The sequence below is a fragment of the Macrosteles quadrilineatus genome, unplaced genomic scaffold, assembly GCF_028750875.1.
Source record: "Macrosteles quadrilineatus isolate MER2022 unplaced genomic scaffold, UCM_ALF_1.0 Scaffold_1__1_contigs__length_201487025, whole genome shotgun sequence".
NCBI lineage: Eukaryota > Metazoa > Arthropoda > Insecta > Hemiptera > Cicadellidae > Macrosteles > Macrosteles quadrilineatus.
In genome coordinates, this window is record NW_026542594.1 from 57,047,179 (window position 1) to 57,060,556 (window position 13,378).

Genomic DNA, 13,378 nt, shown 5'->3' on the forward strand with positions numbered 1-13,378 from the left:
TTTTGAGGACTGTCCGATGTGGAAGGCCTCTTACGTTTCTTAGAAGGTGTTTCTTTCGTGCCTTCTAAGAAACAAAATGGCAGCTAAAAATGATGAAGACAATAGTTATTCAAAGTAGTTTTTAACTGCCATTTTGTTTTAAATGGTCCGATTTCTATTTTCTTTATGTTATGGTTATTTGGATTTTATACGTTTTATGGCGTTATTTTGTTGTTAGAGGGCTGATTTTGGTTTTCTTTCAGTTTTTCAAGACCTGTAAAATGGTACCAAACTCGACTATACTTGCTATTTGAAAATTTTGAGCTACCTCCTACCCCCGCTACCTATTAAGGCAAAATTTTTAAAATCAACTATTATTATTGTAGCCTCTCATTTCTAAGAAGGTTGCTGCAAACCGATTTCAAATATCTCAAAACAAACCAAAAATATCTAATAAACATACGCCCTACTTCGCTTCGTTTTCCGTCTGTCAGTGTGTGTGTATTTTTTACATAACTTCCCATAACTCTGAAACGATGCAAACTTCAAACTTGGTACATGTACTAATAGGGAAAAAAATTTTCACAAAGCATCAAGTTTCTACTTTAAATAATTTCAAAATGGCGGCCGTTTAAATTTTTCAAAGCTCAATAACTCAAAAACCATAAGATTTATAAAAAGGTTAAAATTACAAAAAGGATGGAAATTTAATTTCCTTTCCAGAAATGTACAATTTGTATAGTATCATAAGACAAATAAGGGGAAAAATTATGCTTTGATATCCTTGACGCCTTCGCCTGAAGATGACTTTGTAGAAAGTCGAAACTAGTTGCGACACTAGCAACAATAGGATTACCACGAAGCAGCTATTTACACCAATTTAATATATTCAACGTAATCCGGAGGCTAACTTCTAAAATGGAAAAAATTAAATTTTCTGAAGGTAAAACAAAAAATTTGAGCAAATTAGCAATAAATTAGCAGGTATTAACTTTATAAAAATGAAGTTTTCTCTGTTATTTGTGTTATGAACCTATAAACATTTTACATATCTGTAAAAGGAAATAAATTTCTATCCTTTTTGTCATGTGCCACTTTTTTGAAAAAATAAAATGGCCGCCATTTTGAAATTAAACAAAGTAGAATGTTGATGCTGTTAAAATTTCAAAGACAAGACTAAAAGACAATTAATGAACTTGATTTACCAAGTTGGACAATATTTACAAAATCATAAATAATTAATAAAACATATGTTAGTTCAATTAAATAAGAATGAAGGCAGGCATAGATTATTACATTTTCTCCCCCCCAAGAACTGCGACCTTGGTAAGTGGGCGCCGGAATGTATACCTTTGGTTGATTTTATGTCCACAACTCTTATAACGCCATCTTTACTTGGGTAAATGGCTGATATTTGTCCAAGAGGCCATGAATTTCTTTGATTATCTTCTTCTACTAATATAGCCCTACTTGAGTCCCCTACTTGAGGCAGTTCTATTCGTTTGTGCCACTTGCAACGTCTTGATAAACAGGGCAGGTATTCGTGGACCCAACGCTTCCAAAAACTATCCATAAGTGATCTTACACGGGCTAGTTGTTTCTTACATAGTCTATCTTCATCAATATTTACTTTGTAGGCTTCGCGTAGATAGTGGTTTGGTGTGATCGGCTCAGGGTCCAACGGGTTCAATTGATACGTGTGTGAGTGGATGCGAGTTAATAATATAAACGTCTGCAGTTCTTCATCTTTCGGGTACTGGGCTCGCATGACACTTTTCAATGCTTTTTTTACTGACCTTCAGTACCTCCCAACATCCCCCCATGTGTGGTGCGCGGGGAGGAATGAAACATTTAATCCCACTCTTGACGACTGTCCGTTGAATTTGGGCGTTATTTAAAGATTTAACAGCATTTCGAAGTTCATTGTCTGTTCCTACAAAATTTGTACCATTGTCAGAAAACATCTCAGAAGGGCAAGGTTTCCGGCTTATAAACCTTTGTATTGCCATAACGCAACTCTCCGTACTTAACGAATGAGCAACTTCGAGATGAATTGCACGTGTAGAAAGGCATGTAAACAGGACACCGTACCGCTTTTCATGTCTTCGGCCAACAGTCACTTCAATTGGGCCAAAATAGTCAACACCAGTGTAAAAGAAAGAATACTGTGCCTTGCTACATGACATTTTCCATCTAAAATAATTGGCTATCTTTGGTCAGTGCTAATCTCAGGAGAATTTTGTATTCTTGTAGACATTCTGATGAGGTCTTTCTCGTCAACGAAAGGATCTAATGTGAATATTTTACATAACTTCGGTAGTGACTTGTTATTTCTTAATAAGGTCTTTTTTTCTTTAAAACTTTTGTCTTGGGAATTCAACACTAAGATGTGTTCAGCCTTAAGAATTTCATCTGGTTGAAGTTCCAGTATCAATTTGGGGTTACAGTTCTTATTCAGTCTGTCTTTGTCATTTCTTTTTATCCTGGATTGCAATATACCAATGTATCTCAGAACACATGCAGTTACTTGTGTTACCTTATTCCAGGAAGAAAATCGCTCAATATTGAAAACATCTTTGTCTTCGTTGAGTAACCCAACAAACATTTGTTTCACCTCTTCACTGTTTTTTGTTTGCAAGGTTGTCGGTTGCTGTGGCCAATGACTTGAGTCGTATTTTAGAAACTCGGGGCCTTAAGTCCAAAATTCATGAGTACTTGTAGTGAATTTCTGGTTGCTTCTCGTAGCGACATCAGCAGGGTTATATTTTGATGGCACATACTTCCATTCATCAGCTTGTGAAACTTCAAGGATTTCCACAAGTCGGTTACAAACAAATTGTTTAAAGCTTCTCGGGTCAGATTTTATCCAATGTAACACTGTAACAGAATCTGACCAAAATAATTTTCAGATGATGTTGATGTCTAGGTCTTGTATAATTGTTTTAACAAGCCTACATCCAAGGACAGCAGCTTGTAGTTCCAGTCTTGGTATGGTAGTTGGTTTTAGAGGAGCCACCTTTGCCCTCGACATAACCAACATAGTGTTGTATCCAGTATTCTCGTTAGTATTCTTATGCCTTAGATATCCAACAGCGGAGTACGCTTCTTCACTTGCATCAACAAAGACATGAAGCTCAACCTCATTTATCATAAGGATTTTGAAATAGCATCTCGGAATGGTAAAATATTGTAGTTGTTTAACTTCTTCCAACCATTCTTGCCATTTCTTAGTAAGTCCTGTTGTTAGTACTTCATCCCATATGTTGTTTTTGTTCTCCAAATCTCTTGCACTAATATTCGAAATATTCAACCTTTGATTGTAGTAGGGGTGACTAGTCCCAAAGGATAAAAGATAGACATCGCAGCCTTCAAAATCTCACGTTTAGTTGGATAACTTGATTCCATTTTTTGAAACTTTTCTGCATTGTGATGAAATACGAAATTGTCGCTTTCTGAATCCCACCACATTCCAAGAACTCGTTCAGTGGGAAGACTGCTATCATGTTTTAATTGCTTAGTTGAATTTGATTTTAGTTCTTCAGGAATTCCAGACAAAACATCTTTGGAATTTGATAGCCAATTGCAAATTTTAAATCCATCTGATTTGTGAATTTCCATTATTTCTTTCACTCGAGTCTTTGCTTCTTCCTCAGAATTGACAGAGTCTAATAAATCGTCCATGTATTCCTTAGTGAGAATTGATTTAGTAGCTTCAGGGTAGATGGATGAGAAACTTTTGGCATTTTCGTTCACTACATATAAAGCAGTGCTTGGAGAACAGGTTGATCCAAATGTCATCATTTCCATTACATACGTATCTGGAGGATCATTCGTGTTTTGCCTCTACAAAAATCACTGTGAATCTACATCTTCTCTCCTTATGCGTACCTGATGGAACATTTCTTTAATATCACCAGCGACGGCAAATTTTCCCAGACGAAATTTTACGAGAACAGCTGGTAATGGATTCAAAAGGTCAGGTCCACTAAGAAGAGCGTCATTAAATGATACACCGTTTGACTTTGCAGCTGCGTCAAAGACCAATCATAATTTGTTGGGCTTATTGGGGTTTACAACTCCGAAATGAGGTAGATAATAAGTATGATCATTTAAAATACTTGCCTCATCTTCACTTAGTTTTTGAATATACCCTTTTTCCTTGTAGTCGGCAATCTTCCTTGTGTATTCGTCTTTAAAGGAAGGACCCTTTGCCATCTTCCCTTCAATGTGTTTTAGTCTTTATCATAACTCGAGGGATTTTTAAAATCATCTGATTTCCACAACAAGCCAGATTCATAACGTTCTCCTATTTTCCTCGTTGTTTTTCCAAGATTGACATTGCACGTTCGTCTTGTACCGATTTTATTGATTTGTTTTCTACTGGAGATGCACTGTAGTTGTCAATTTCAAAGGAACCTTTCACCAAATCATGTAATCTGTCGTGATCAAAGGACAATAAGGTGAAATTGTCAACACGCCCAGAAAATTCTGGACACTTGCCATGCATTGACCACCCTAGGTAGCTCCATAACAGTACGGAAGCATTTGGCGGGCATTCGATAACTTTTCTGGTCAATAACAAGTCACAGTTATCTTGACCTATCAAAATGGTAGGTTTGGCATGAGATGTTGGTAAAGGTTGATCGATTGACTTTAAATGAGGCCATCTCTCACGAAGCTTTACTGAGTCAGACGACTGTTGGGGTAAATATAGAGGTGATTGAGTTCCTACATTATTTAATGTTAAAACTTCTTCTTCGTAGAGCCCTTTTATTTTAAGTTCAACTCGTCTGGACGTTGGGTCAAAACGTTTAGTTGCATTTGACCAACAAGTGGTAAGGGGTTCAATGCTACCACTGATGCCTAATTTATCGGCTGTAGTAGAATCTAGCAGAGATATGGTTGAACCGTCATCTAAAAGTGCATATGTGTCGATCTGACAGCTTGGACCATATAACGTTACTGGACATGTTCTTAGTAAAACACGGTTATTTACCGAGTGATTGCTTATAATTTCTTCTTTTGATTTACCTTCCTGCCTGAAAGTTTTCTGTACTCTGTCCTGGATGATCTCTTGGGCATTTTTCGAGGCACTGTCAGTATGCAGAAGGCGATGGTGGGATAGTTTGCACCCATTGATTTCACAAGGTTTCTTACAAAATTTAAGAAACCTTGTGGAATTTTTAATTCTTACAAAACTTAAAAAATTTGATGTGGTGACGACAAAAGCAAAAGAAACACAGTTTTTTCTCAATTATCATCTTCCACCGCTGCGCGACTTCTGCTTTTCTGAAAAGCTTACATTTATCGGTTGCATGACTCTCCGATCAAAACATGCAAACGTTTTCGTTGGGCGAATTAGTCAAAACTTGTTTAGGGTCACTTCTCTTCTGCGCTGTCTCCTCAGGTGGACGAAAATAAATACTCATAATGGAACACTGGTTTTCAAGCCAGTTACAGAATACTTTCAGGTCAGTAGGTGTATCTAAATGCATGCTATTTACATGTTCAGCCCACCTGTACTTCAGAGTATAGGGGAGCTTACTTGTTCATTCAACAAGAGAGGATTTATTAAGTACATATCCAAATCCAACGACTCTGCGGTAGAGGTCAGGCTTATAAGAGTTGTTGAAAACTCAATAAGGCTGACAGCGTCATCCTCCTTGACTGGTTGGAGCACACGCGCCTTCTTCAACATCGACTCGACTATAAACTCTGGACGTCCAAAACGTATTTGTAAAGTTTTCATTACTGTACTCAAATTTTTACCTGATATAAATAGAGGTTTTACCATTTTAAAGGCATCGCCCTCCAGACAATTTCTTATTCTGTCAAGGTTTTCATCGTCATTAAAAAGGTGTTTAGTCTTATTGTAACAGGAATAGAACATGGGCTATTCGTCTGGTTTCCCGCTGAAGGATGGAAGACACTGTCGGCAAGAGACAGGTTGGTTGGGGTTGGATGAATTTATAGCTTTTGAAAAGGGGTCAGCTATCAATATCAGTACCAATAGCCGTGGACACGATGGCTGACGGTGTCAAAGGAACTGACGGTTCCTCATTCAGCCACCTCTTGACTTTGACATTACATTCCTCCTCAACTGTAGGAATATTGAAGCTTACCTTGTCAGGGTCTTCATTAACTTCCAAATGACGACTGTCCAAGACTGAGGCGGACTGACTACTTCCCAAGACCGAGGCAGACTCAAGTTCGGTCCTTACTCTCAGCAGACGCTTCTGATGTTCTAGTTCTCTTGCTTCAGCTTGACGTTGTCATTCCATTTCCCTCTCCTCTCTTCGCCTCTGTCGTTCTAGTTCTTCAGCTTGATGTTGTCATTCCAGTTCTCTAGCCTCGAATTCTATTTGGCGTTGCATTTCTTTTTCTTCCTGCATTTTTTGTAGTTTGTTCATTTCTTCTATTTCTTCTAGTTGCAGTTGAAGTAACTGGCGCTTGCTGGAAGTTGAAGATGTGGTTTTTGACTTAGAAGGGGGTTTTGGAGGTTGACTATCTTTTTCTATGGGTTCATCATTCTTATCATTTACAATTTCAGGGGAATATCAATTTGGAGGATGTTTCTCTCTCCCTGACTTTCGTATTGACATATTTTTTTACATAATTTATAAGTCGGGTTTCGGCACCAATGTTAAAATTTCAAAAGACAATTAATGAACTTGAAGTATATTTACCAAGTTGGACAATATTTACAAAATCATAAATAATTAATAAAACATATGTTGGTTAAATTAAATAAGAAAGATGGCAGGCGGCATAGATTATTACAGATGCTTTGCAAAATAATAGTTCCTAATTTTTTTTTCAATACTTTTTCATTTAAATGGCGACGATACAAATTAGGTATTTTAAACCAAGTATGAATGGAGATGAGTGTAGGATGAGTGGCGCGACGTTGTAGTCTTGTTAGTGATTAAGACCGACATATTCCTTAGACACAGCTGTAAATTAATAGCCCACACAATGGCAACTAAGGGACCTACAGTTTATAGTGGAATCCGAACCACATTTTTTGGTCATCATACACGTACAAAGTTTGAAGTTAAAAATACATACACACTGACAGGCGGAAAACAAAGCGAGATAGGGCATATGTTTACATTTATTTTTGGTTTGTTTTGACCTAAGGAACATGCCCACAGAGTTTCGGGAGAGAGTTTTGAAACACCCTGTATTTAAATTTATATACATATACATATATATAAATTTGAACCAATAGTGTTTTTGGCCTCTAGGGACATCTAATTTAAAAACTATCGTGGTCCTTGGTCTAGGTCTTACCGTACCATAAACTCGCTTATAAACTAGTACTTAAGAAAACCCTTGTCCCCCAAATTTCCTGTGTTACTCCAAGCACGAATAAAAGATCCATTAAAAACTCGTCTCATTAAATTCCTTGCCATGAAGACAATACAAGGATTCTTTTTAATTTAAGGCTCTAACTGCAAATAAAAGCAATGTGTCGGAGTTGGAGTCCAGTTTGGCTGAGGAACGCCAGCTGAGAGAAAATGAAGAAAGAGACAGAGAGAGACTGCGAGAAAGAGTGAGAAGACTGGAGATGGAAGTAGAGAGGAGCAAGGAAGAGCTTCAAACCAACATTACAGATCATATTGGTAATATATAATATCTTATAACAATATAGGAAACAAAATATTAAATTTTATTTAAATCCTTGTTGCTCTAGCTCTTGGGCTAATACAAGGGTTGTCAAAGAACTGAGGTCTTCAACTACGGTAGCTATTACCACAACAAATTGAGCTATGATATCAAATTAATCAGCCTTGACACCTTTAATATGCTATTATAGATAATAATCTACTTACGTATCACGTATGCCAGTAGGTGTCAATTATTAATACTTGGTTATGCTGTACATGTTTCAAGCCTAAATACGGCTCATCTTCAGCAGCATTTTTCTATGTACAATTTTCACATCGAGAGATGATAGTCGACTATATACAGACCACATATACACACAAACACCGAACGTTTTAGCATGCTATTTTTATTTACATGTGTTTTTGTAGCGTACGCTCGTTGAGATAATACCCGACCGGACGACATTTGTAGGCCTACTGAGGAACACGAACACGGGAGGGGGAGAGTGACGTAACGGTATCAGCTGACTCGTGGTTGTCATTTCCAGTTTTGTTATCTACATCGTAATACAGCTGATAGGTGATTTTGTCCGAATATTCCTCTCTCGTATTTAACATGGTTTCATTGCCGTGTTCTTTCACATGTTGGTAAATAAATAATTCCTCCCATACTTTAGCTTTGTTTTTCTGGCTACAACTTTTCAAAATACTTAATGATTTTTCAAACTCGATTTTATGACCTATATTATCCTTAAGATGTTGTGCAACAATCGACGTAGGTTTATTCTGTTTAGAGGCATTATGTTCCTTAAACCTTTGAGAAAATGACCTATTTGTGTACCCGCCATATTTTTTGTCACATTTGTCACCACCGTTGCATTGTATGAGATATACCCCTTTATCTTGCTTTTTATCAATGGATCGTTTCTGTCCTTGAAGATGGTTTCTGAATTGATTTTGTATCCAGGGTGGAATCCATAATTTTTGAAAATGTTGCCAATTGTTTCAGAGTGTTTGTTTACATAGCAGAAGGGGATATATTTTTTATTTGTAGAAGGATTTTTCGGTTTATGTAGGTTCTGTTTTGTTTTCCTAATTAAGTTGTCAACTAATTGAACATTGTAGCCATTGTTAAAAGCAATCTGTTTAATAATGCTCTTTTCTTTTTCAAATTCACGGGGACAAAGGTTGTATGTAAGAAGTCGGTAAACCATGGATCTGAAAGCTGCTAATTTATATTGATTAGGGTGATTGGAACTTTTCGGTATCTCTAAGTCAGTTTGTGTGGGTTTCCTATAGATGCCAAATTCATATTTGCCATTGTTTGCTTTGGTTATTTTAATGTCTAAGAAATTTAGGCAATTGTTGGTTTCCAGTTCCATTTTAAATTTGATGGAGTTATGAATCTTGTTTAAATGTTTTATGAAAACGTTTGCTTGTCGTTTAGTTCCTCTGAACACTAAAAACGAATCGTCAACATATCTCTTATACAGGGTTAGTAAAAAGTGTGGAGACCCCCTGTTATTTTTTTAACGGCCCATACTAGAAAAACTAAACTCGGCACACCATTATGGCATGTTATGAAGTACTTTTTGGGCATAACCGCCACTTGGTGTTCATCCCCAAAATGGGGGATTTTGGGGGAAACTCAAAGATTTCAAATACAAAGACCCATCGAGTGACCCCTCATTTTAAAGGTCCTGGTAAGAGAAAACCAACAACGCAAATTAGAGGTCTCTATCTCAATTAAGTAAAAAATGGCAGCCAATTGAAATTCTCATAAGTTCCCAAACCCAAAATGGGGGATTTTGGGGTAAACTCAAAAATTTTAAATGATAAGCCCCATCGAGTGACCCCTCATTTTGAAGGTCATGATAAAAGAAAACTAACAACGCAAACTATAGGTCTCTATCTTAACACAGTAAAATATGGCAGCCGATTCAATATGAAATTGCAAGCTATTGCCGATTTCTAAAGATTTCAATCAGCTTCCATTTTTTACTGGATTGAGATAGAAACCTCTAGTTTGCGTTGTTAGTTTTCTTTTTCCAGGACCTTTAAAATGAGGGGTCACTTGATGGGGCTTATAATTTAAAATTTTTGAGTCTTCCCCCAAATCCCCCATTTTGGGTTTGGTAAGCAAGTGGATATTAGGCTTAAAAAGTACTTCATAACATGCCAAATAGGTGTGTAGAGTTTAGTTTTCCTAGTGTGAGCCACTACAAAATTTACAGGGGGTCTCCAGACTTGGAAAACTGTAAGTTAAATTTAACTTCTGTGAATTTCAATCAGCTTCCATTTTTTACTGGATTGAGATAGAAACCTCTAGTTTGCGTTGTTAGTTTTCTTTTGCCAGGACCTTTAAAATGAGAGGTCACTTGATGGGGCTTATAATTTAAAATTTTTGAGTTTTCCCCCAAATCCCCCATTTTGGGGTTGGTAAGCAAGTGGATATTAGGCTTAAAAAGTACTTCATAACATGCCAAATAGGTGTGTAGAGTTTAGTTTTCCTAGTGTGAGCCACTACAAAATTTACAGGGGGTCTCCAGACTTGGAAAACTGTAAGTTAAATTTAACTTCTGTGAATTTCAATTGGCTGCCATTTTTTACTGGATCGAGATAAAGACCTCTAGTTTGCGTTGTTGGTCTTCTTTTACCAGGACCTTCAAAATGAGGGGTCACTCGATGGGTCTTTGTATTTGAAATTTTTAAGTTTCCCCCAAAATCCCCATTTTGGGGATGTACACCAAGGGACGGTTATGCCCAAAAAGTACTTCATAAAATGTCATAAAGATGTGCCGAGTTTAGTTTTTCTAGTATGGGCAGTTAAAAAAATAACAGGGGGTCTCCACACTTTTTACTAACCCTGTAGAACAGAATTTTTCGATAGTGAGGATTAGATGGCGTTAAAATGTTGTTTTTTTTTCAAACTGTTGCAAGTATATTTCAGCCAGGAGAGCAGACAATGGACCACCCATAGGTAGTCCTTTTGGGTTACAATATGTTTTACAATTCCATTCAAAATAATTCTGCTTAGTTATTTCATCGACCATTGTTTTGATGTCTTGTATTTCACTTTCAGAGAATTTTTCAGACAATTGTAGCTTTGTAACTAACGCATCATTAGCTTCGTTGGGAGGTATGTTTACGTACATGTTATCAACATCAATTGATAGCAAGATACTGTTTGGGTCGTGTTTGTTTGATTTTAAGGAATCTATAAACTCTTTGGAATTTTGACTGGTGTTATCAGATGTCAAATCAAGTTTGGATTTAATCATATTTGATAGGAATTTACTCAAATTGTACGATGCAGCTGGGATGCAGTTGATGACAGGCCTGATAGGCATTCCGTCTTTATGGGTTTTAACAATAGGTTTAAACTGTGGTGGAGTAGCTTTTAAATTAATCAGATGTTTTCGTTTTTTCGGATGAATGATTTCATTGTTGTTTACAAGATGTTTTAGATTTCTATTGTATTCAACCGTTTTGTCCTCTATCTCAAATACACCATTTTCAGTAAAGAATGCATTGATTTTGTCATCTAGATCTGTTTGATTTATAACAACCGTAGCATTTGATTTGTCGGCTTCTATTATTCTAGCAGAGCTATGGTTGAGTTTGTCCTTAATAACCTTAAGACATTTATTTTCTGAACATTTATTTATTTAACATTTATTTTCTGACATTTTTTACTGAAGATGAGCCGGATTTAGGCTTGAAACATGTACAGCATAACCAAGTATTAATAATTGACACCTACTGGCATACGTGATACGTAAGTAGATTATTATCTATAATAGCAAATTGAGCTAGATCAATTCTGACAACAGCTTGTTTTTTACCTCACAAACTTTATTATATCAGATTCCATCCTTTGTGGAACACTTGGGGTTTTTGTCAATCCCGATTGAATTCCTTTGCCAACTGAAGGATGTGTTTGGAGAAAGTTGTATGGACTTAAAAAAAAATTGTTAATGGTTTAGGAAGTAAAAAACTAAAAAATAAATTTGCAAAACGAGGCTGGCTGGCCTTATTTGTCCATAAGGCCCTAATTTCCAGACAACCCTTGCATAAACCCTCAACAAATTTCTTTGTCAACAGCTCAATTTTTTTATGAATAGTTCTCAACTATCTAACACACAGTTCATGGTACCGGTTGACATAGAAGAAAATAATGGTTTCAACTAGAAGATAGCTATGTGAAGTGACCTTTAAGAAAAAGTCTTGTCTTTCAATGTAAAAGTTAAACATATTTAGTTTTAGTGTAGCTTGTGTTGTGCTTTAGTGACACTGTTTATTCACATTAGGGATTACTTACAAGTTTGTAAGACTATCATTCTTATATATTGCAACGTCAGGAGATGGTATTTTAGTACCAAATATACAAAAAATTGAGCTGTAGACAAAGGCTTAGGATAACATTTCATAGCATTGAAATGTCATCCTATATTAATTATATGACTCCTATATGTCATCACTATATAGGATCCAAACTGATGCTTTTCAATCTAAGTTCAAAACTAACAAAAAACCGTGAAAATGATCTGCTAACAGAAAACTATTACTGAGCCATTTGTTGAATCCTACTAATATTATAAGTGAGAAAGTTTGGATGGATGGATGTTTGTGACAAGTAAAATATGCGAAAAATACTGGTCGATTGGGCTGAAATTTGGTGTGATGATAGCTCACATTCCCGATTAACATTAAGACGCATTCTTATCTCAAAAATCCTTTCGGGCTCCGCCCCAGTGGATCTAGCTAGAGTTTTCCATGTTAACCTTATGAGTATTCATATTTAAATAAAAGAATGTTGTCAGCTGTTTCAACTACAAAAGTTGGTGCTATGATATTAAATAGCATTAAAAAATTATAAGGTTTACCAATGGGGTGCAGCACTATTATTTTTTTTGCATTTATGTCAACATCTTATTTGAACCAACTAGCAACAAAAAGCTGTGAAAAATGAGAGTTTAATAACTTTTTTTATTGTTTAGGGGCAGTGGTAGAACATTATGACTATGGTAGATGTGCTATACTATAATAGCATACCGTAAAATTAAAAGAACCAAATATTCTTAAACCATTTCCTCTCCCATTGCAAACGCAAAGCACGAGTATAACTGCAATAAGCATTTTATACTTATACGCCAACCCTGTACGAAAGACGGGTACTCTGCTAGTCATATCATATTTCTTACTTCACAGAACATTTACATGACTGTTGCACATATTCCACAATTATTAATCTTATTTAACAATGACTTTAAATATAATTTGTTCACAAAATTATACGGTTTTAGGGGGAAAAGTCTACCCCATCCACTTCAACCTACCTTTAAAACAACTAGTTTTTCTGTTCATGCCTTGCCACGGGAAGAGAACGCAGAGAAGAAATGGTGATTCTTCACTGCCTTGTCCAATGCAAACTGCTGGTTGATTAAGCGCTTGTTCTTGATGTATTAATTAGGTCAATGTCCATGTCACAAGGAAAAATACTCTACAGATGCATTTTCCCCAGTAGGAACACATAAGGCTCCGTTCAAACTCTACTGTTCTTGTGCCACTTAATTATATACAACACATTTTGTCTGCAACATAAATTGCTGTGTTTTCAAAATATATAATACTGAACTAATAAGTAAACAATTGAAACAGATTTCAAAGGTTTGAACACTATCCCACATTATAAGAAAAACTTTCTGTCACTTATGTTAGGCAATGTAGAAATCTATGGAAGAATCAAATGGTTAACTTAAGGAAAAGTAAACAAAAAAACTAAAACA

At 36.1% G+C, this 13,378-nt stretch overlaps 1 protein-coding gene across 1 annotated transcript in view; it reads left to right on the forward strand.

The window, feature by feature from the left end:
- LOC128997255 (leucine-rich repeat-containing protein 45-like) overlaps positions 1–13,378 on the forward strand; it is a 79,712-nt gene that overhangs the window by 24,081 nt on the left and 42,253 nt on the right. Inside the window, exon 8 of the mRNA XM_054422872.1 lies at positions 7,427–7,604. Coding sequence (XP_054278847.1) covers positions 7,427–7,604 — 178 coding nt within the window. The remainder of the gene's footprint in view (positions 1–7,426; positions 7,605–13,378) is intronic.